The sequence below is a fragment of the Manacus candei genome, unplaced genomic scaffold (assembly GCF_025592945.1).
Source record: "Manacus candei isolate 608988 ecotype Guabito, Panama unplaced genomic scaffold, ASM2559294v1 h1tg000041l, whole genome shotgun sequence".
In the NCBI taxonomy this organism is placed as follows: Eukaryota; Metazoa; Chordata; class Aves; order Passeriformes; family Pipridae; genus Manacus; species Manacus candei.
The window spans coordinates 9,985,141-10,005,363 of NW_026138089.1; the positions used below are offsets into that span (position 1 = coordinate 9,985,141).

General features: G+C 40.5%; 1 protein-coding gene across 2 annotated transcripts in view; it reads right to left on the minus strand.

Annotated features, from left to right (window-relative positions):
- Positions 1-321: 321 nt before the first annotated feature.
- The window catches only part of SHROOM2 (shroom family member 2), a 123,348-nt gene continuing 103,446 nt past the window's right edge, over positions 322-20,223 (minus strand). For both annotated transcript variants that reach the window (XM_051794906.1, XM_051794905.1), the window contains exons 6-10: positions 18,435-19,184; positions 14,179-14,730; positions 13,099-13,279; positions 8,265-8,537; positions 322-3,132 (exon numbers count right to left, since the gene is read on the minus strand). In XM_051794906.1, the coding sequence (XP_051650866.1) occupies positions 2,866-3,132; positions 8,265-8,537; positions 13,099-13,279; positions 14,179-14,730; positions 18,435-19,184 (2,023 nt within the window). In that variant the 3' untranslated portion in view covers positions 322-2,865. The remainder of the gene's footprint in view (positions 3,133-8,264; positions 8,538-13,098; positions 13,280-14,178; positions 14,731-18,434; positions 19,185-20,223) is intronic.

A 20,223-nucleotide genomic window follows, 5' to 3' on the forward strand; every position in this document is an offset into this window, starting at 1 on the left:
TGGTATATACTCTATAAGTGGTGAAAGATTGATTTATCTACTTCATAACACATTTTCCTTTCTGCCATCTCCTATTCACACACCTAAAATACTAAATAGACATGAACACATTTCTGGTACTTACACAGGGACCTTGAGAATGATGACCTTCACTCAGCATGTGAAAAAAGCTGCGAAAAGACAGCGAGCTGCTTCAGACCAGGAGATAACTGGCCTGGCATTTAAAAGCTCAAAGCACTGTTGACAGGCACTATGAGATGGCCAACACTGCCAAGCAAAGCAGTAGCTTTTGACATTAAAACTGTACACAAAGACTAACTCTACATTGAAATATACAGTTTATTTTCTCAAAGTCAAGCAATACCATTTGTCAGTAGGTACGTGTTAAGTGTCAGGCAGGAAAACTGTACATTTTCACTCTGGGCTGCAGGATCCAAACAGTTGAAGAAGCATTGTGGAAATTTTTCACTATACAAAGAGATCTAGAATTGAGAAGAACAAAGGATGAAGAATTGGCCATCCCCAGGATGCCAAAGGCAAAACATTAGCACCAGATTTTTCCAAAAAGCAACAGTATAGCTATTTACAGATTTACATATAACATTGGGAGGTAACCACCTTCAGGTTTCCCAGGGTGAGATTTTCAAGAGTTTTAAAAAAGGAAAGGAAATGGTGTCTACACAACTGTTCTGTGAAAAGGATAATAGATATAGCTTTCACAATATTGCTACCTTTTATCAGAGATCTAACTCGAAGTACTGTATACAAACACATTGCAATTATATTATTATTCACATTTCACATACACATTTCAGAGTAACCACAATATGTAAAATTTTTAAAATGCCACAGATAAAACAATGCACACTTTTCTCCAAGCTAAAAGACAAGCATAATTTATGTTTAGTTTTGGGTCTGTTATGGTTAAGGGACAAGTTTAAGGACAAAGGGATCACTTGTCCTAGGAACATAGCAGCATATAACTGTGAGATGTCAGAAGACTACATTTCTGAACAAGAGGGAGAAACTAAGGTCAGCTGTAGGTCTTGTAAAATGGTAGCTCCATTTGACCCCAACTGATACACATCAGCATCATTTAATTAAAGATTTGGTCCAGGTTATACAAAGTAGTGCACTATAAGGTGGGGGCAGGGGGCAACAGTCCTTTCAATGTTTGCACCTCTCTGTAAAGGAACTGGTTCCAGGGGATTTTTTGCTCCCCAGTTCCCCAGCTCGCAAGGAAGTCATTGATCAGCACCTCTCCAGTTCTCTCCCCACAGAAGAGAGAATTTAGGTTAAGAAGGACAGAAAAACTCTTGTGAATGCTAAAGAAGTCTCTTCTCTCTTTTCAACAGCTGACTACTTGTATTTTCAACCAGCTTAGCTACAGACTGGCGTTCACATCAGCCTTGAAAATGGCTTGTTGGGGAACCTATTTGTCTGAGGAGAGATAAATGTTTTCCTTACTACAAAGTAAATGGCATATACACAAAGTCACCCAAGACTTTGTCTGCAAAACTTTATCTTAACACAGAATGTGACATTTAGACACTACAGAATTTCTCTGCAGGCATCTAAGCAAGTCAGCATAACCTATTACTGCACTAAATCATGAGTTAGCACCTCTTTTTGGAGCTACTGGAAATCATCTGTTATTAGTCAATGGCAGTATTATGAGAACACAAGCAGTAATCTGATACTGTGAACTAGCATCCTCTCCTTTATCGCTGTGCAATGGAAAAAGCAAACAAACAGCCCCACTTCTGTTCACAGTTACAAAGCAGAGTTGCTCCAAGTAACACACTGTATTTACAAGGCAGAAGTGTTTATATTGCATTCGGTAGTCTGAGAAAGAGGAATGATCAGCATTATGTAGGTTAACTTCAGTATAACTTAACTGTCTGTATAAAACCATCACAATGTTGAGCAATCAGAAGAAAAATAGAAGCAGTGTCCTTAACCCACATTTATTTTCATGAAGGGTTATGGGTTTGGGGGAAGAATAATAAAAACATGCATAAAAAGCACAAAAAAGAGCAAACAAGCCTTCTAAATAATTTAGATGAAAAATGTTTTGAACAAAATCAGCACAGTACTTCCAGCCTGTTTCTTAAATCAAGTACAACTTGGTAAAGAAAATCACTTGGACTGCATTAAAAGGGTGTACAAATAAGTCTTGCAAAATAATTAAAAAAAAAATCTTCAGCAAGGTAGTCATTAGGTGATTTGCAAGCTGGTTTAAAAAGCGTTTAACTGAAACTGATCTTAAAGTTATTTTCTGCAAGGGGAAAGTGCCATCCTATATACAACATTACAAAAAAGTGTCTGATGCCACAGGATCAGAGTGACACTAGATTTCAGCAATCTGAATATATTAGCTATAAGATACACGGTTCCCCTATTTAATGTGTCTTTAAAAAAAATAAAAACTCACTAAAATGTAGAGCTTCTAAATTTGTGTGCATTCATGAATTGTTGTTGGGTTTCCCAGCAGTCTGTGCAGCATCTGAACATAAAGTATACAGCCTATTCTAAAAATCACTGTTTGCATGCACAACTGCCACAGACTTCAAATATACTGAGCAGAAAGGTTAAGAGTCTGTCCTTTTCGGTGGAGCTTTCTGCAAGTTAAGCAATGAGAAACAGCTGTAGAGTCCAGCAATAAAAATGTGTCTTAAAAAATTAAATATATCATTCCAAAAAAAATGAAAGAGCATTATTGCTGTTGTGAGAGCTACTTTTCTCTTGTGCACTTGTTTCTCTACCAGACACTCAGGCAAGCCAAGATACTCATTTGTATACTTGGAACCCATCCCCTTCCTTCCTTCTTTCCCATTTTTCACATGGTTGGTCAAACCAGTCCCCTTATTTGAGCCGCTCGGGCTGGAGGCTATCGGTCAGACACTTCAGCTGTTCTTCCCCCAGCTTGATCTTGTCCTCAAGCTCCCGCTGCTCAATGATCAGGGCCGACTTCATTTTCACAAAGTGCTCATAGTCTGCTAAGTTCTCCTCACTCAAGTAGTTTGCCAAAATGTCAAAGACAATGCGCTCTCGACGATCCAGGTTTTCCTTCAGCTCCTTTGCATCTTCATGTTGCTGGGTCAGCAGCTTTTGCTTATCTACCAATGTCCGCTTAGGAGAAAAGAAAAACAGTTAGAAATTCACTGGGTTCACTAGGCTGGGACAACAGCTTCAGTATTTAAGTCTCAAGTCTGTTTTATCTGCAAAGACAAAGACTTTCCTGAATATTTAGAAAGGTAGAAAAGGAGTGATCCTTAAAGTTTATTCTAATAAAACGCATTAACAAACAGAAAAAAATGTAGTAAATCAATGAAAGATGCACCATTAATTTCTATTGGCCTCAACAGCAATTACTTCAAAGACTGCTTTACTATTTAATAGTTCAAAATAGCTGTATAAAATAGTTGCCTTTGAAAAACAGTTCTTCAAATTAAGACTTCACTCAGCAACATCTTACATCTTCAATACACAGCACTGACAGCTGCAGTTACAGAACCCAGAAACAGACCAATTAATGGAGCAATTTGTTCTTCCACAGCTTCTGACACTGTATTTAGCCATTCTGCTGCATCCACACGCCGTCCCTATGAGACGTGAAGTCGTGTGGTCTTCAGACATGAGCAAGAAAGCAAGCTGAGGCAAGAGAACAGAAAGGAAGCAAAAAAGAAAAAAAAAAAAAGGCATTCTCCGAAAAGGGCTGCAAACTTTCTGCTTTGTGGCTTCACAAGAGACAAAATAGGAAAAAGGGAGATTGAATGGAGAAACACACAAGGAAAGAGGACAGCAGAGGACAGCAGCTGTGCTGTCCACTCCATTCACAAACATGAGCAAGGAGGCTGAGGTTCCTCTCGCCCTGTTTACACCATCAACCTGTCTGAGTCCCATTTGAATCATTCGGCTACACTCCTTTAGCAGTGTATGGAAAGAAACAGGAGCATCATTAATCCGACCTATTTCAGATGTCTGCCTAGAAGTGATTGCCTTTTTCCAGTGACAGAGCATGGCTGGCCTACAAGAGTTCCTGTGCAGACTTGTGAACTTAATTAAAAAGTGCCCCTAAGAGGCACCAATCCATAACTGTTAGCTTTGCTCCAGAGATGAATTTTCTTTGAGAAGTTGTCTTCAAATAAACCTCAGTCTGTTCAAACAAACGCGTCCATTTTATTCATTTGCACTTTCTGTTAAATCACATATGCAGCTTAATAAGCCTGAAGGATTTACTGAGAAGTGGTTTTGCAGACTATACAGAGTCTTTTAAGATGCAAGTACAAGACAAAGGGGGATACAGACCACTGAGCTCTAATAAACCCACCTGCCAGAGCTGCACACATATCCTGTGCTGCCTCTTTTTCTATAGACAGTCCAAAGCTCAAGAGCGAAATGTTTTCAGATTTGTGCTCTCAATGTACATAAAACACATAACTTAGATTAACTCAGGATTCAAGACAGCTAAGGAAGACAAGTCACAGAAATCACACACTATTAGCAAAAACAAAGTTTAATCTCCCTTTGAGCTTATGCCAGGGAAAAAAAATCCCACTGCAAGTTGCAATCAGAACTATCTGCTGGAAAGACATGGAACTACAGTTCTCCTAAATTCACCAGTGCAACTAGCAGACAGGCCCAGGGAGTGTGGCTACACTGCTCTCCAGGGCAGCCTTGCTTGTGTGTACACTGAGCAGCAGCGACAGAACTAGACAGAGTTTGATGAACACAAGAGGGCTCATATCAACCAGCTGGTACCTCAGTTGTACAGTTACCCTCTGATGAAACAGCTCTGTTTTTCAAGTCACTTGTTATCATTGTCAATGTACACAAGAACAGTCAGATGTTTAGTCCTTCATAACAGTTCCTGAGATTTAAGTTGCATGGTTTCTTTTACCAAACCTATGATGTGACTTTCAGATGAACATGAATAACCTGATAAGTTTAAGAAAAGCAAACACTACTTATGTAATGAACTTTTCATAACATCTTAGTACCTCTGCCCTTGTGGAGGTTTAGGAAATACCTAAGGAAAAAGTGGGATGCAGAAAGGAAGAAAGCAGATGAGATACCTCTTGAATTTGTTTTTACCTCTGTCAAAGATGACTGACACCAGAAAACCTGTTTTGAAGGGTAAAGTGAAACACACTGTAACAGGTTCAAGTCATCATTCTTGAGGAGGTTCTCTGAGCAATAGGTAAATGGCTCACCCAGGCTAATGGAGTAAATGATGTCAGATGGTTTTATCTGATCATCTTCAACCAACTAAATCCAAGCGGAGTGCAGAAGAGTTTTTTTGCAGTTATCACTGCTCTGAAGCCCCAGCCAACACAGGCTATCTGAAGCTCCTCTGATAGAACAATCTTTCACTCTTTCTATTGAGAATCTTTCTCAAGAGCCGTTTGCTGTTTTGAACCACAGCCATACAAAGGTGAACTCCCTCCACGTATCTGACTTCCCAGCATCCAGTTCCTAAACTACTATCCTTGGTACTTGTCCCTGGTCTTGCAAGTCTTGGGGGTCTAAGCACCCGATCACCTCTGTGGATTCACTGCTGGTTCAGTGCTTCAGTGTTCTCAACACACAGGACAAGTAATGAGAAGACACTGGCCTCACTGTGTGGAAGGGAGGGGGCTGGTAGCTCTTTCAGATGAAGTCCCTCCCAGGAGCTAAACTTGAAGTACCTGACGCTGTTTCCTGTGGCAAAAAAAGACCTATGACAGAGCATCTAGTGGTCAGAAATTAAATCAGCAGTGATTATTTGACTGGTTCTGTTCAGAAAATCTGCTAAGCTGCTGCTGATTTCTAGAAAGTGGAAAGCTATCAGAGCAATGTTTATTAGACAACATCAGCCTTAAAAAAAAAAAAATCAGTGCTATGATCCCCAGGGATGGAAGTAAAATCCCCTGTTTTGTTTGTATGGTGGTTCATTCATTCATTCTGAACATTAGTGGTTCACCAAATATTATCATTTGACCTACAAGATACTAAAGGACAACCAAAAAAGCCACAAGCACCAGTCTAAATTCAAGGAAATGCACATGTAACTCTACACACAGTGGATTTATAGTCAAAATACCCCAGGACTTGATCCATCTGAGAAGTATCTCTGACCAACACTTCTAGATATATTTCATAGAACCATAGAATGGTATGGGTTGGAAGTGACCTTAAAGATCATCTAGTTCCAACCTCCCTGCCATAGGCAGGAATACCTTTCACTAAACCAGGTTGCTCAAAGCCTCATCCAACCTGCTCTTGAACATTTCCAGGGATAGGGAGTCTACAACCTCTCTGGGCAACCTGTTCCAGTGCCTCACCACCCTCAGTAAAGAATTTCTTCCTCATATCTAATCTAAACCTGCCCTCCTTCAACTTAAGGCCATCCCCCCTTGTCCTATCACTACATGACCTTATAAAAAGTCCCTCTCCAGCCCTCTTGTAAGCTTCCCTTAGGTACTGGAAGGCTGCTCTAAGATCTCCCTGGTATTTTCTTCTCTGGACTGAACAGCCCCAGTTCTCTGTCTGTCTTCATAGGAGAGGTGCTCCAGCCCTCTGATCAACTTAATGGCCTCCTCTGGACATGTTCCATAGACATGGTCCATGTCTTTCTTGTGTTGTGAGCCCCAGAGCTGGATGCAGCACTCCAGGTGGGGTCTCACAAGAGCAGAATCCCTTCCCTCACCCTGCTAGTGATGCAGCCCAGGGCATATTTGGCTCTCTGAGCTGCAGGTGCACATTGCTGAGTCATCCACAAACACCCCAAGTCTTTCTTTCAGGGCTAGTCTCAATCAATCTCTGGATGGACCTCTCCTGATGATTTCTGATGGGTTTCTGATGCTACTATGGCAAGACTTTGCTGTCAGTGGATGAGAAGATGAATGGGGATTAAAATAAATTAGGGATTTGGACTTCTGCCAGTATAAATTTGACAGCAGAGCACGCAAACAATTTCTGACTGTCCTTACTACACCACCTCCTCACCATCTTCCTTTTCCAGACCTAGCCAGTAAGCTATTTTTATCACAGCTCTCAAAGTGTGTTTCCTATATGCACATATCATCTGGTAGCTCTTTCCCCATTAGGCAACTGCAACCACATTCAAAAAAAACATCTAATGAGGGATTAAATTTCTTTAAGTGCCAGAAACTTTGATCTGCCCTTTAATAAGCTGTCAAATACCTTCCCTTTGCCTCAGTCAGAGAGGGGGCTGAACCGCCACTAAACAAGTATGTTAGGGCCAAACAGCAAAAGTACAGCTTCAGATTAGTCCCAGCCCTTACTGGTTCTTATGGGTGAAACAGTGGAGCAGGCTGAACAAACACACCGTGAAGCCACAGCCCGTGGAAAAAATTCTGTTACAACACTTAGGTGGACTGTTGGCATTTCAGTCCACAGCTACAAGCCAAAAATCCTACTTCACATTCATTAAACTGTAGAAGTTAAAATCACTTGACACACAAACACCCTCCACCCTCTCTATTTATTTTAGCCTAAGTTTCACACATATCTACATCTCTCCTTTGGTGGGTATCTGCGTTGTCAGCTATCTCCTTCCCAGCTAAAACCTGATGGGATTTGAAGATAAATTGCTGCAAGCAGAGGTGAGATCCAAGAGGTAAGAGCACCTTGAATGTTCCTTCTCCTGAAATTTTTACATCTCTGGGATTCCTCCACATCACTACCAGGCCATTCTGCTTGTGTAAAACATGTTTTCTAGTAAAAAATTCTTTTTGCAATGCCTCCCCTCTGCAGCCCTCTCACCATTTTTTTAAAGACTTGTCCCTTGCTCTTGTTCCTTGCTAGGCAGCATCGTGGAGGAAGCTGTAGTAGCTGAGAAACATATTCTTTGTAACTACCTTATAGATTTGTATCACGATCGTTGAGTATAAAGAAGCCTGTAAGCTTTCTGCAACACTCCTTTTCCCATCTTGAATTGTTAGAATATTTTTGTTTGCCTCCTTTCTAAGCTCTTATCAGTAGACCCCCTCTTTCTTTAAACTTCTGCCAAGAAGTCTATTTTCCAGTATGGTGCACCCCTAACCCACTTTTTCTTAGCAAGCCGCTTGTAGTTTTAGTATTCCAAGAAAACCAAGGCAAAGAGAAAAGTTTTAAGAAATCTTAAACAAATGGCCTGATGAGATTTATCCACTCGTTATCCCTCCTCTTGAGCTCTGTAATGCAGATAAACAAAACCAAACAAAAGCCCCCACTCCAGCTTCAGTAAATGCAGTGATATTATTGTTGGCCTTTCTCACCCGTTCTTCTGGAGCAGTGTTGTCATCCAGGTTATTAAGGGCATTTTCCACCCGGGCCAGACGACCGGACAGTGACAGCAGGAGGTTGACCACTTTGTCAAGGTCGCCAATAAACATCTTGAATTTGTCAAACTCATTTGGTTTGCAAACTTCTTTCACAATGGCCTCTACCTCCTCCCCCAGGATATTATTTGCTTGGATGTCTTCCAGAAGCGTCTCCCGTGCTTCTCTCAGCACCTGCAGCTTCCTACTAATGCTGTCAATAAGTTCTTGCTGTGGAAAATAAAGCAGATAAGAACTTATTAGCACTACTGCATTTTTCCCTACTTCTGAAAGTCATGTCAGCTAGCACTTCAATACACTTTAAATTCCCATGAGGCTTTGACAATGAGTGTGTTACAAATAAATACATATCTAAGTATATGTCTAAGGTCTATACATCTGGATTCAAAGGTTCAGGACATAGCTGTACAATGCTTAGCTTGAGACCTGTATTAAAGCAAATTACCTTGGTGGTAAAAGATGAAGGAATTCCACCTCATCAACAAACATTCCTGCTTCTTCTTTGAACAGCTTCAAAGCCTGCTATGGAACAGCATAAAGTACAGCACATCCTTTTCTCTCTAAATATCAGGTCCATAACACCTTGCTGAAGAACTGCACTTAGGAACATATACAGCACCAGAAAAACAATCCTGTATTTTCCACATGACACAGTTAAAACTAGGGCACTGTCTAGCTTTTTCTTCCTTTTTGCATAATATTAGTGTTCCTCCAATAGCAACCCTTCCACTCCAAGAAAATCTTAGTGATAACAGTGCCGTACAACATTTCTGCGGGGAGATCATAATCCCTATGGGACAGAACAGGAACAAAAGCCATTGTATTGTACAAAGCAGCCCTGTGCAAAGTCACTCTTCCAAAGGACCAAACAAGAGTCTCTGGCTGCCACTGTCCCATGCCAAGCGGATATACCACCTCACTTGCAGTCTGGGGGGCTTCTGTACTATAATCCCCCACTGCCTGAGAAGCACATGCACTGCCTTAGAAAAAACATGTCAGGTGCATCACAGGCAGAATCAGACAAAGAATGCAAATCTTCTCCCTCAGGTGAATCTGTGGTCAGCCTGTGCTGCCCAGTTACTTCCCTGCATTTGGGCAAGAGGTCCTGTTCCTGAGTCACCCACTAGCTCTCACTTGTGCACAAGGGGTGGAAGTCAGTTCAGTTAGTTGTCTACCCTAACATGAGATGAATCATATCCTAAAAATGCCTCGTTCATTTAAATGTAGATGCTTATTTGGTATTCAGCTAATTTCAGGTAAGAAAAATTCCCAAAGCATTCTCTAAAAATACACCTCAGTGCAATTTCTGAATGGAAATTACATCCTTTAAAATGGTCATTATTTCACAGTACCCATTGCCTTTTTTTTTTCTTTTTAAATTACTCATGGCATTCTTTAGGAACTCTGCTTTCTATATGCAAATCTGATTACAAGCCTTCGTGATTACTGAGAAACATACTGATAGCAGCTGCCACTGAACAGTCATTGCCAATTTATTTTGGGAACAAAAAAACCAAACCAAAACAGTCTGCCATCTTAACAGAAAGCAACTACACCCTGAAAATTCAGCAGCCTTTTTAAAAGTAGAAATTCAACCCATGGATTATCCACATTGGTTTTCTCCTTTTTGATTTAATGTACTCAGTCCAGGTTAATCGGGATTTGGGCTATCTGTTAGTCCGGGTGCCCAAAAGATTAAGGTAGTAAGCAGTTCTACAGATGCCTGCTTTACTGACTGATTAATCTGCAGGATTTGATTTTTCCCCCCCTTCCCTCAATGCAAATGCAGTTTGATTTGGATTATGTAGGTCACAGTGCTACGCTCTCATTTCCCTCCGATGACATGCACTGTGCTGCTGTTTCACCATTTGAAACACAACAGGATACCATTGTACCCCATGTTATTATCTCAAGTTTTTCACTTCTGCAGCTGTGCTGCAACTTTCTCTAATGAAAAAAGGCCGTATGTGTGCTCCATGCTTACTGATCTGGTCTGACAGTCCAGATCAGCTCTCTCAGCTTCTATCTTTCAAAAAACAGAAAGAAGCCATTTTCCCAGTAACATCCTGTTTAGATGTCCCCAAGCAGCTGAAGCCAGCCTCTAAGGGACTGATTTTGCAGGTGAGAAGGCCATAAATACTAAGACTGTCATATCTATTAAGAATTGGCTTATGATCACTGATTGCTTCCTACCCAGATGAAACAGCCCCTGCACGCAGCAACTGTGTGCTCATTCTGCTTTCGCTAGCCAGCAGAAAACCTGTATTGTGTTTAACATCTATTGAGCCAGAAGAGCTGCAATCTGCATCTTGCAGATGAATAACTTATAGCTGTGACTTCTGTACCAGTACACGAGAAAATAATAAAACCTATTTTTTCCCCAGTAATTCTTGCTGATCTGACTAGCAACACAGAAAGCAGCTCAGCGGTGTTGCTCAGGTGGTTCACTGCTTGGCACGCTTTATGTAAATTATCCTCTGCTCTCAGCTCACCACCCCATTCCTAAGGAATTCAGGCCTAAAACCAGGAAAAACTTGGTACTCTTCAATTATTTTTATACTCTTCAGAAACTGTCAAAACTTTCCTAAAGGCAAAGGGGAAACTTCCTACTCAGCCACACATGGATTTTCCTAGCTACAAAAACCACTCTCGCAGCATCTTCAACATCTGATCAGTATTTTATAATCATGGCAAAACTATATTAAACTCAGTACGAGACACCTACATTCCATTCCTGCTAGCTGGGAATACAGGGATCGACCCCAAAATAAAACTAAAAGAATTAACAACTCTATATGAAACTCCTATACTTCTTTCAAAAGTAAAAAAAGAAGTACCACACATTTCTGGTTTGCAAAGCAGAAAATGACAAATACTGCAATCATTCCACAGTGGACTGCAATTAAGATATCTCATAACAGAACCGCCCAGTTTCTAGGAATCAAATAACAGGTTCTGGGTGTACGCCCCCTCTAAAATAACTAAAGTCATAAAAGTGTTCAAGTCCTTAACGATCCCTTGTTAAACTGTTGCCAAATACACGAAGCTGGGCCAAGCTATATATTCTGTTTTATAAAAATGCCTTGACCCACTTACTCTGAGTTTTATATGTTTTCTGACAAGATCCATGATGAAAGCCCACTGAACTGAGTGCTCCATCCTACCGCATGTGGAGGAGCAGGGAGAGAAGTAAGCAGCAGTGTGTGTGGCTACAACAACATGTGTACTCAGAGAAGATGGGAGAGTTCTGCTAAAAGCTCTTCAAGAAAATTTTTCTCTCTTATGGTTAGTGTTGTGTAACTGAAGCTGAGGGGATGGATGGAGGAGTATGAAAAGGGTGAACATGATTTTCCTGTTAAGAAACCAACACCAATAAATGGTACCTTTGCTTATAAAAGTTTTAGTATTTAGTTTGTTGGGCAAACAAGAAAGGTTCAGTTTTCCCTCTCTCCTACAATTAATGAGAATGAAACTAATTCTAGCAAAAATGATGAATGTGACCATTATGTGTGGCACCAGATAAAACCAAATTATACTTAAAATGAAGAGAAATCCTTAATTTGTCTAAATAGTACAGCTGTTGGATTCAATTGCTGTGGGGCAGGAGGGTAAGGGAAGGTCTGCTGCTGCAGACATACCATGCCCCTGGCAGTACATGGTGTATTGAACTGTGCGATGCAGGGGAGGCAGGGGAGGTTAAAATAAAACAGAGAGCTAACAGAAAACACAACAGCCCCCTCGAATATGGTGGCAGCCACTCCTGCACTGAACCAGAGATGTGAATCTTCTACAAAATCTCTCATTCTTAGCAACTAAGTATATTCGTAATAATTAAAAGATGTGTCTTTGGGACTGGATTATCAAGTACACCCTGGCAGCTGATTATTCAGCAGAGAGCTGACTTCAACAGAAAAGGTCTGCACACCACTGCATTACCGGCTTAGGTAAACAGAGTTAAACTACACTACTTTACTTGATCAAACAGACCATTTCCTCCAGTTTATCCGTACTGGGATGTATGACTAAAATATTTTGTGTAAAATCGCAATTGAGATTTTAACATAGGACACCACTTCCTCAAACCACAGAAATGTCAGATCATCATTTTAATATCATGGGGATTATGATGACCTTCTATCAGAAATAAAACACCAAAGGATGGGGAAGAACAAGAGTGGAGAAGGCTGCCTCCTTTGTGACGAGTAAGTTCCACTGAATCCACCAAGCTGATTAGCTATCTCCCACAATGGTTATTAATTTGGGAAGTAGGAGAAATGGAGGGCCAAGTGGTTTGCTGCTCATGGAAATAAATGGGGGGGGGGGAAAGAAGGGGTGTGTGTATGTTCCTTCTCTCTTGAGACAAGCCTAATCTTGACTTAAATTTCAAAAGTATGGAACAATTAAAACCACCATCAGCTACAGTGGAATACATACTGGTGTTTCTTTGTACCTAGTAAGTGTAAGAAATGCAGAACCACTTCAAATGGAAAATGATATTTGAAAATAACCTCCCCAAAACATCTCCCCTTGAGACTTTCCAAAACCTGCATGCAATTGCAAGAAGTACCTAATCTCCAGTTCCTGAATTCATAGCTGGACATTTAATTCACCTCCAAAAACTTAAAAAAAAAAAAAAAAAGGCTGATTTTTTTAAGTCATCCTGTACATCTAAAAGGCCTTTTATTGAGGGGTGTTTAACCTAACACATTCACAGCTAATGAAATGCACAAAACTCAGAGCCTCTCATTACGCTTTTAGAAATGTTTTTTACCTTCTTCTCTGACAAGTCATGATCCAGCTCATCTTCAGAATCATCCTCACTCTGCTGCTGTTGCTGCTGCTCCTGCATGTCCTTCATTTTAATCAGCAGTTCTGCCTTTGGTGCAGATGTGCTGTAGTAAGTAGAATTGGTTGTCAGGGAGATGGCAGACGGTGCACTCTGCTCCTCTTTCCTGGGAAAAAGTCAAAACTTTCATTAACTGCCTTGACACACTGCTCTAAAAGATTGTCCTTTCTTTTCATTGATTAATCATTTCACCGAGGAAGCAGGGGGCTCAACAGAAAGCCATTACCTATGCAAACAGGATAAATAAATGCTGTCTGTAAAGAAAATTTGTATCAACTCAGTATGTGACCAGTAAAAGCTAAAACTGAAGTTGTACAGAAGACCTTTCACCACTACAAGAGGTGAAATGGATTGAAGATATCTCATCTGGAAACAAAATGTAAAGTTACATTTTTCAAAGTCCTGTGAAGACCTCCAGTGTCATAGAGAGTATCCTTTCAGACAGCCAAATGTGGGACACTACAATGTTAAGTATTTAACTTTTGGATTACGGAATCACACACTGACTTCTCTAGAAGGCTATAACTTATCAGAAAACTTGTATCAAGAAAACCACAGAACATCAACATGAACGGAATTCAATTCTTTTCTTACTTTGACCTCATTCAATTCCAGGAAATGCCTCATGCCTGCTTCAACCTGTCTTTGTAAATTTCCATCACATAAAAAAGGCTTGAATATTCTCTATCTAGACACTAGACTGGATGACCTTGGCACAATATCTAATCACTATGAAACGGGAGAAGTTAACTATTCCTTAAGTTGTCAAAAAATGGTTTTCAACCAGGTCTTGGGAAATTTTTCATATTGTACAACACTGTTCTGTTTCTGTCATTAATGGTATTGTTAGTAGATAATGCTTAACTAACATTCTGACAAAAAAGCCTTATAAAAGACCCAAACCTCAACAGTAGGAAGACCCTCACCTTCAGCCCCACAGGAATACTGGTACACTTTGGATAGAAGCTTACAAGGACACACTGGCTTACATAAAGTAATACTCACTTCTCTTCTGAAATTTTTGGAGAAGGAACTTTTGGCAGGAGCTTCCTGCGTTGCTGAGCTTCTTCTAGGAGATGTTCATCTTTAGGGAATATACCAACCATCAGATCCATTGTTGTTTTGATTTTCACATTAGGATCTAATATGTCTGCTAGAGATTTATCTCTTCCCACAATCTCTCTGGCAAGTTCTTCCGACTTCCAGTCTTCGAAGCTCTTTTCTTTGGCCTTTACATAGCTGGTTGCTTGTGTGGCAGCACTGCTGTCCTTCAAGTTGCTCCCAGGTTCTTCAGCTGGTTGAGGGTCAGCTGGTTTGGTTCTGGCTTCTGGCTCTGGTTCTACACCTTGCCTGGTGTAAGCACAGAATCGCGAATAGGACTGCTCAGAAGTGCTGAGTGTTTTAATCTGGTCCTTTTCCAAACCACTGGGTAAAGCAGGAGGCTCCATAGTACTGACAAGACTCTGCCGACTCTCCTTCTCTGTGCTGCTCTCAGAATGAACTATTTTGATGGGAACCATTTTCACCGTAGTATTGTTGTCTATAACCCTTTCAATTCTGGAAAATAAACAAAATTCATCTTTAGAAATGGAAGAACCTTACATCTCAATTCATATCTCCAAATCAGAGGGGAGGCCCAAATACAAAAAAAAAGATAGTTAAGAGACCAAGGTAATGGAATATGCCTTACCCTGTGTCTAACTCTAAGTCTACATGTTTTCTGTCCACGCATTTAAATAGTATTATTAGTTCATTTGTAAGCAGTCCTAAGACTTAAGTCCTGTATCATGAGTATTGTGCAAGACTGCTTGGGACTTATGTTTGTTTCCATGAATGTGAGGGTCCAATCTCAGCATCCAGGCCCCAGATTTCAGACTGTGCTGCTGCCTTTTCCCCTTTGCTGCCACACGTATAGAGGAAAACACACCTCGAGTTCAACCTCACTGACTCACACACATCCAACAGCGGCCTCGGCTTTTGGCCTGACAGGAAGCTTAGCTTCCTGGGGAGTTTGTGCCCTCACATCAATTCTCAGTGCTTCCAAGGGAAGAGACAACAGACCAGATGGAAGCATCCCGCAGGCTAGGCCTTTGCTGAGCTACAAGAATAACAAATAATCACACATGGAAAACCTGGAAATCATTCAAAACTTAATTATGTGATTAAAAAAAAAATCTGTATTTATAACATTACACATGATATAGAAGTTGAATAAATAGAACCCACTGTAGTGTCCTGGTTTTCCACTTAAAGAAGAAAAACCAGTCACTGAAGAGGATAACACACAATTCTGGATACTCCTTTTAAGGGAAGCTTATAGCAAAAATTCTGTAGAGCGTAGCACAAAGGGCCATCTTAGCCATTCACTAAGGAAAATTATTTAAAGAGGAGGATAACTCAAATTTTTAAATTGGGCAGTAACATGTTAAATAACATTACAGAAGCATCTGTACTGTACGTAAATCATATACGAAACTGAAGTCTAGTTTAGTGGTTCTGAGTTTGCAGAAAGTTTAAAATTATTGTCATAATGTGGGTTTGGAAGCTTTACAGCAAGTAAAGGAACATTGCCTACTAGCTAAAATATCTGGTTTCATCTGGTTGAGTAGTTTGCTGCCTTTCAGATAAGTGACCAAGACATACTACAGTTCTTTTCCTCTAAGTGTGGGTGTGTCACTTTCCTTAAAAGTAAGCTTATACTTTTTGATTGTTGGTAACAGCAGAATCTGTTAGACTTCATATTTTTAAGAAGTTGTATCTTGTATTTTAAAGGTATATTTGCCTCTGAATGAACGTGCAGCCTCCCAGTAGGTATTTACTTTTCACAAGTGCTTTGCAGACATGCTTTGGCATACTAATCCAAATTTGGGGCAGGTTTTTCAGCTCATGCTGAACCTCTCCATTTCCATTTCAGTTAAGTTGTTTTCATTCAAGGTGACTGTCATTTTAAAGAGCTTGCACCCGTGACCACTGATCAGTCCCAGCTCCCTGGCTGCAGACGTGGGCTCTCCTGACTGCAGCAGAGCCAGGCAGGGGCCTGACACCACCCCAGCCCTTTCTTTTTCTTGTTTTTAAATAAAGCCCACACCTTTTCAACTCCACCAGACTGTGAAGAGGAACACACTTTGGAATTTGGGGGAAATACAAGATGAGTGCATAAATGTGAGCGGGGCAACTGGAAGAGAAGTGAGCTGACTGCAATTCTTCACCTAAAATGCCCGGCATCTGTTCTGAGACTCTGAGTGCATTCCTCTCAGCCTAGTCAAAGGATTTTCCAGATACTTAAGTCATCATCAAATCAACTGATTTCAGTTTGCTCTTACTGATTTCAGTAAGAGCAAAGACAGTTCAACACCAGGTGCTTCAAAAATTCTGTTTCTGCAACCACTATCCTCCTGATTTCTGAAGGTTTTCCATTTGTGAAAAGGTAGCACGAAATTCTGACTTGCAGCAACTCCACTTGTGGAGATTCCAAAGCTTCAACCCAACCACAAACACAGTCACTCCTTGACCTGAGCGTAGGTTTACTGGAAATCTATTGAAACACACATCCTGATGCACTCTTTTCATCTTTGTTATTGCTAAACAGTTGTCTTTGGCAATAGCTGGGTTCTGCACACTGCCACTATTTCCCTGCACCACACTGTTCTACCTAAAATGCTGCAGGAAACCCTGCACACTCACCCACTTAGGCCCACTGATAAACAAGACACCTTTCTTAAAGAAGAGTACCCAGCTCCATGCTGATGACATCAAACATTAGCTGTCCACAGCATGCAAACTAGCATGTCCAAAAGCTCATATGCAAGGAGACAACAGAAATAATAAGCCCAATCAGATTAACTGCACATTAAGGTAAATCTACTTAACATATTTTAAACATATGAAACAAATACCTTATAGAAAGTTCACAGGTTTGGCTCCCATGCCTGTCCTTTTTGGCCAAACCTGTTTTAGTGAGTAATGTAATTATGAACTGAGGACAATACACTGTATGGAGACAAGAGCTGTCTGGGCTTAAGAATTTTAAATGTTACCAGAAGATTTGCAGGGTAAGTATATTATCATTTAGATATGGGCATACAATTAGGTATACCTCAGTGCTCATTTCAACATTAAAGCTTAGCAAAAAGGAAGGATAAATACAATTAGCTTTCTATGCATCCTTAGTAGCTATTCATAAAGCAATACATTAAGGAAGTCAAAGCAATACCTTAAGGAAGTTATTACTGTCAGCTACCTTAGCACATGGATGCTAGGGTTCACATGACATGTTGCACTTTTCATTATAAATTATAGTATTACTTCATGTTAAAAATGCAACAGGATGAAACCTCATTTTTTCCTCTAATCATAAAAGGAAAAACATCAAGGCCTGCTTAGGAAAAAAAAAAAGTGATTCATGTCTTCTATGTCATAAGGCACGTTGGAAAACAGTATGATTGAGTCTGTTCAACCATTTACAATAGATTAGAGAAAAGCTACACCAACTACTTTTTCTCAGAGAAGCAACCTCTGCATGAATTCAGCTCAGAGGTTTTGTTTTCATTCTTTAACCATGAATTATAGTGCTGAAAAATTTAAAACCAAGATTCCTTAGCTTCCTGGAAGAGTTTGTTATCTTGCGGGAGAATAACCTTTCATGATGTTAGCAGCATATGACAGACACAGCAACCAATTAATTTCAGTTGGTTTGTCTAATTCTGAGTTTATCTTGCGCTGAGTCTTCAGTCCATGTCAACACAAAATGCTGCAGACTCCTTCACAGACTACCCAGAGTACCACATTTCATTGTAAAAGTAACATAAAAACAGTCATGATTTGGCAGTGTATGTTACTGTGTGTGTTTTCAAAACAGATGTTCACCCAAAGGATCCAGCTTCCCTTCCCACATCTGCTTTGTCCCTACACGGATTCATATTTATATACAGACTCGGGTAGGGGAAATGATAACAGGTAATCTTCTGATTTTGCCTGGACTTACAGTGGAAAATCCTTTAGAATCCACCCCCCCTTGCATTTTCTACTATCAGCTGTAACAACTGAGCAGCAGCAGTCAACCAAAGAAACCATGAACCAGCTGAAGGACATAAATGGCATCAAATGCAATTTCACACAAGTCTTTGGTCTCTTTAGGACATGCTGCAATGGCTCACACAATGAACTTGAAGGATGTGTACAGAAAATGAACAGACAACCATTAATGAGGTCTAACTGGCCAAAAAGTGTTAATAAAACAATAAAGGAGTTACATCTAGTACCTGGTTGGGTTGTCATCCTGTACAGACACAGGAGGTTTATCAGTGAGCTTCTGTGGTGCAAACTGGGGAGAAGGGGACCTTGATGACTCCATGCCAGGATTTTGAAGATATCGATACTTGGAAGACTCAGACCTAAGGTTAGTTTTTTCTTCTAAGTGCTGACAAACATTCTCTGTGGATGACACTTGCTGGAGCTGCTGTGGGTTAGCACTTTTCAGTTTTCCATTGAAAGCTGCAGGACTCTGAGAGAGAGAGGAGTGACTGGCAAAGACTTCAGCAGAGCTGGGGGATGAGGACAGAAAGGGCTGACTGACTGCTGCCAGCAGAGATTCAGAAGAGGTGCCAAGCGATGGTGCAGAATTATCTGGTCGCCTGTATTTATCTATTTTAGGTGGTGGTGGCCTCTGAGGAGCAGGTCCACGCTTCTTGTTCAGCAGCAACGGCTCTATCCTATGGTTTTCCTCTCCTTTGCCCCGGGACAGATAGGAGTGGTTCTCGTTCAAGGTCTGTGGCTCAGAGCAGGTGAGATGAGGCAGGCTATGATCTTTGCTCTTCTCGCTCACGTTTTCCTGAGAGTATCGGTAATCACTGGGCAATGTCCCAGACCTGCCCCGACTCTCATGAGGCAGAACTGCAGGTTCTTGCACATGCAAAGGTCTGACAGATGCCTTCCACTTGTGGCCTAAATTCTGGTCCAGCTGATCCCTCTTCTCTTGTGAGTTTTCCCTTAGGGCCCCAGTGTCAGCTTGCCTAGAGAAAAGAACACGTTGTTAGTATGCTGCTGATTTACTTCCTTCGGAGCAAGGCCACCACTCCAACCCAGGAAGCTTGAACATTGAGATCACATCCAACATTTAACACCAATTCCTCCAATCTATGGTAATTGTACAGCACAAAAACATCCTCTCATGTATGGAAACACACAGTGTACCTAATCTAATGTGATGAGTCTAAACATAATGTCAGGCTAAATTAGGGTATGGAGCACCACAGGACACGACACAACCTTCAGGTAAACTGAGGTGCTGCAGTGTGCATGGCTTAGTCAAATGCAAGTACACCTCCTGTGGCACAGTCAAATGTCCAAATGCTGGTAGAAAATAAAGCTGTCTCCAGAAGAGAAATCCTAATACTAAAATTTAATTCTCTTTTTGCTCCGGAGTCAGTAACAAAGTGTGGAAAACAAGTTTCTTACCTAAGTGCAAAATTAATTACTCCAGTGTAATTTTTAAATGTGAATTGAATATCATGAACTTTAATTATGAATATAGAGGTTGAATTTTTGTATAACTGCTGAAAAATGAAACAAGTGCAAACAAAATGTTTGCTAAAGCTAAAAAACTGGAAAATGGAAAATGAGTATCTCCTGAAACTAAGGCAGAAAAGGAAATTTAGAAAAGATAGTATTTTCCTTATTTTAAACTTGAACCTCTTTTACCCTGTCAGCACAAATGACAAACAATAGCCAAAAAGGCCTTATCTTAAAAATACTTTTGGGTTTATTCTAATTTTACACTCTACTTCTCTAGTCAGGAAATAGGCTTTTGCAGCTCCAAGCTTGTACTCTGCCACAAAACAGGTAATACATTTGTGCTCACCAGATAAAGACAAATTGGGAAAGAAATAGAAGTTGGTTCAGACAATTTCAAGTCATCTCACAAATTCAGAGTCAATTCTGTTTTACAAAACAGTATTTACTGAATCCTATTTTAACACTAGATGAAGGACAGTTTTGTGCAGTAAAAAATTATATAAACGACCATAAAGACAATGCTATTCAGATTTGGTT